The sequence below is a fragment of the Helobdella robusta genome (genome assembly GCF_000326865.2).
Source record: "Helobdella robusta unplaced genomic scaffold HELROscaffold_16, whole genome shotgun sequence".
Taxonomy (NCBI): Eukaryota; Metazoa; Annelida; class Clitellata; order Rhynchobdellida; family Glossiphoniidae; genus Helobdella; species Helobdella robusta.
The window spans coordinates 2,146,696-2,150,764 of record NW_008703893.1 but is presented as its reverse complement, the minus strand read 5'-3'; the positions used below and the strand labels follow the sequence as shown (position 1 = coordinate 2,150,764).

The 4,069-nt window shown below is 34.8% G+C and overlaps 1 protein-coding gene across 1 annotated transcript; it reads left to right on the top strand.

Annotated features, from left to right (window-relative positions):
• Positions 1-248: 248 nt before the first annotated feature.
• HELRODRAFT_169757 (hypothetical protein) lies at positions 249-1,717 on the top strand (the record flags this gene model as incomplete). The annotated part of the gene is made up of 5 exons (XM_009015574.1): positions 249-325; positions 902-956; positions 1,227-1,342; positions 1,460-1,464; positions 1,668-1,717. 5 exons carry the CDS (start codon positions 249-251, stop codon positions 1,715-1,717), a joined length of 303 nt encoding a protein of 100 aa, XP_009013822.1.
• Positions 1,718-4,069: the final 2,352 nt, after the last annotated feature.

Sequence of the window (4,069 nt, the reverse complement as noted above, 5' to 3'; positions counted from 1 at the left end):
CAAAAACAACAACAACAACAATAACAACAACAATAACAACAACAACAACAACTACTACTACTACTACTACTACCACTACTACTACTACCACTACTACTAATACTACCACTACTACTACTAGTATTACTACTTCTGCCTTTACTACTACTGCTACTGCTGCTGCTACTACTACTACTACTACTATTACTACTGTTACTGCTACTACTACTACTGCTGCTAAGATTTTAATTCGTGACTGCTTAGTAAAAATGTGCAACCATTATGATCATGAAAGCATCGTTACTACCACTGCCACTACTATTGCTTCTAGTGAGAAAAATTTCAGGTAATAATACGCTGTACGCACACGCACACACACACACGCACACACACACATACACACGCGCGCACACACGCACATACACACAAACACACACGCGCGCAGGTTAAGTGTAAAAAATAAAAAATGTGAGATGTGTTAAAAAACGTTCATTCATTTATTCATTCTACTCTTTCAGTCATTCATCCATTCATCCAGTCATTCATTTATCGGTTTTTCATTCATTCATTCATTTATTCATTCATTCATTCGTTCCGATATCATTTGTAGAAAACGAGTTCGTGCTTCGAATAAGGAGCATATATCTGTAGAAATAAAAGATTGTTTATAACAGCCATTAAACAAGTAACACAGCAGCGACACGCACCTTTATTGCACACATTACAACAATCTACTAGAATTAACCACACATAACCACACATAACCACGCAGAACCACACAGAGCTACACATAACCATACTTTACCACACTAACACACACTTTACTCTACAAAAAGTATACAATAAAGGAACACGAATGAAGGAACATAAGACCTTAAAACTCATGAAACTATCCCACTCGCACACATACACACACATACAGATCTACACACACACCCACACAGACACAGACATACAGACAACCAAAACCAGAGATGGTGAGTCTTATTTTCACACATCCGCGCTCTGCCACTGTCACTACACGTAGAGTTTGAAAAATTTCACGCAGAGGAATTTGAATACCTGACTATGAACAAACTTTAGTATACACACGCACATAAATACACACTTTAACAAGTATACAAACATACACCATGCCTCTCAAACGTATAAACAAAACGAAACATTAACAAATATATGGAAACAACATACAGACAAACACACATACACACAAACGCTCACACACACAAGCACACACACTTCTATAGAAAATTTCATTCTGTTACTACAAAACAACGACACATAATGATACTTTTGCTATGTTGGCAAGCAGTGCAAATGCCTCTCCCATCAGGTCCCCACCTGTTCTTTACATGTTGACAAGGTCAACACGCAAACATACAAACACACATACAAACAAACACATGCCTACATACAAACACACACACATACATACGTACAAACACACACACATACATTACATACAGACAACCAAAACCAGAGATGGTGAGTCTTATTCTCACACAACCGCGCTCGGCCACTATGTTTGTGTTTGTCTGTATGTGGTAGTGGTAGATAAATCTTTTGATAGTAATAATAATAATAATACATACAAAACAAACACACATACACACTTTTGCACCCACGAACAAACACACACACACACTCAAAAACATTCCAACTATATCACCCCAATAAATACAAAGCAGGAACAGCTAGCCAGGGCTCCGTAACCAAATATTTCCCACACTGGAAATGAAAAGATACAACAGGCAAATGTTGCATACAAAACACCCTGCACGCACATACAACATTCTACGATTAATTAATTATAATAAAAACTGCAACAGACATATACACGTACACACGCTCACACATGCACAATACATACGTACACATACACATGCAAACATTCATGCAAACGCATCCACAAACACACATGAATAACATTGATACAACGACAATAACAATAACTACAAATTACATCAATAACATCAAAATAACATTGCAACAACAACAACAGCAGCAGCAACAGCAACAACAATAACGCTCCATTTAACAACATAGCAAAGAACTAGACTAAAAAAAACATTTACGACAGTGCAACTAAACATAACGAAGGATAGCTCTTATTGAGATTTTTAGCTGCTTTTGATTATTATTATTATTTATTATTATTATTTATTATTATTATTTATTGTTATTATTATTACCAATATTTGTCAAATTAATCATCACGTATTCATAAGGTGTGAGGCAATTTACGTACGTCAGAGAGAATTTTTTTTCCTCCTCAAAAGTTAGCGCTATACAAATTCGAGCCACTACCCATCCCGCCAGCCACATCTACGTCAGTGTACTTTTAATTTGTAATCGCTATTTATGACGTCATCCTTCACGTACAGTAAAATTTAAAAAATACTAATAATACTATGCTATTGATCTGTTAGTTACATATTTTAGTGCTGCTTCTACTACTACTACTGATTCAACTACTACTATTTTTTCTGTTACTATCATTACTACTACTACTGCTTCAACTACTACCACTACCACTACTACTACTACTACTACTACTACTACTACTACTACTAATACTAATACTACTACTAATACTACTGCTATCACTACTACTACTATTATTACAATTATAATTACTAGAGCTAAAAGTTGTAGTAGTAGTAGTAAAAAGATAACAATGATGATGATGATAATATTTTTTTCTACCGCGACCTGTACTTATTAATATTTATGTTGCTATTTACATTCATAATTATCCTCATTGTCCTCATCATCATCATCGTCATCATTGGCATCATTATCACTACAAGCATCATCATCATCATCATCATCGTTGTCATCATCATCATCGTCGTCATCACCATCATCATTATCATCATCATCATCATCGTCATCACCACGTCTACGTCATCATTTGCGTCATGGTTTCCGTGCGCGTGTATGAATTTTTGTTAGCTTGCTCAGTCGTCAATAATCCTTCATGTGTACATTTATTGACTTTAATGTTTCTCGAGGCATTGTCATGGAGAGAGCGTCGAGCCGCCATCCTCTACGTCATCATCTGTCGTCCTTATCATCGTCATCATTACCGTCTTCTTGTTATTACGTTTGAGAATTTAAATTTAAAGTCTACAAAATCGTTTCGTTCATTTTGATAAAATAGTCCAAAGGAAAAGAATTATTAACATTGAATCTATAACAACTATTAAGAGTCTATAACAAGATCATCATCACAACGTTATCATGACATCATCATGACATCATCATCATCACGGCATCATCATCATCATCATCATCGTCGTCGTCTCGTAATCATCATCATCATCGTCGACAAGGTCTACGAATTCCCATTGTTTATGCTAATTCCTTCATTTACATTGTTACCGTTGCTATTATTATTATTATTATTATGATTATTATTATTATGATTATTGTTGTTGTTGTTGTTGTTATTGTTATTATTATTGTTAGTGTTGTTTTTCTTGAAACTATTACGATCGTTCCCATAACCATTATAATGATGACTAGCAGAGGCAGTAATCGTAGTAGTAACAGCAGCAGCAGAGGCAGTAGTAGTAGTAGTAGCAGCAGCAGAAGAAGTAGTGATAGTAGCAGTAGTGGTAGTAGTAGTAGTAAAAATATTGATAGAGTTACTAACGGTATTTTTAACGCCGTCACTTTCATCAATTATATTAAAAATGACGTCATTATTATTATTATTATTATTATTATTATTATTATTATTATTATTATTATTGTTAATATTATTATTACTACTACCACCATTACCGCTGATGTTACTGTTAATATTTGCGAAGTTATCCTTGCAATTATTATTATTATTATTATTATTACTGTTATTGTTGGTGTTAACAATAACACAGGTCTTATTGATGTGGATTGATTGATACAACTTCCTAAGAACATTCAATCTATCATTCGGACAGCCTGTGTGTGTGTGCGTGTGTGTGTGTATGCGTGTGTGTGTGTATGTGTGTGTAGTGTGTGTGTGTGTGTGTGTGTGTGTGTGTGTGTGTGTGTGTGTGTGCGTGGTTTTATATGGAGCTCTGGTCTAAGAATTATCATAAAA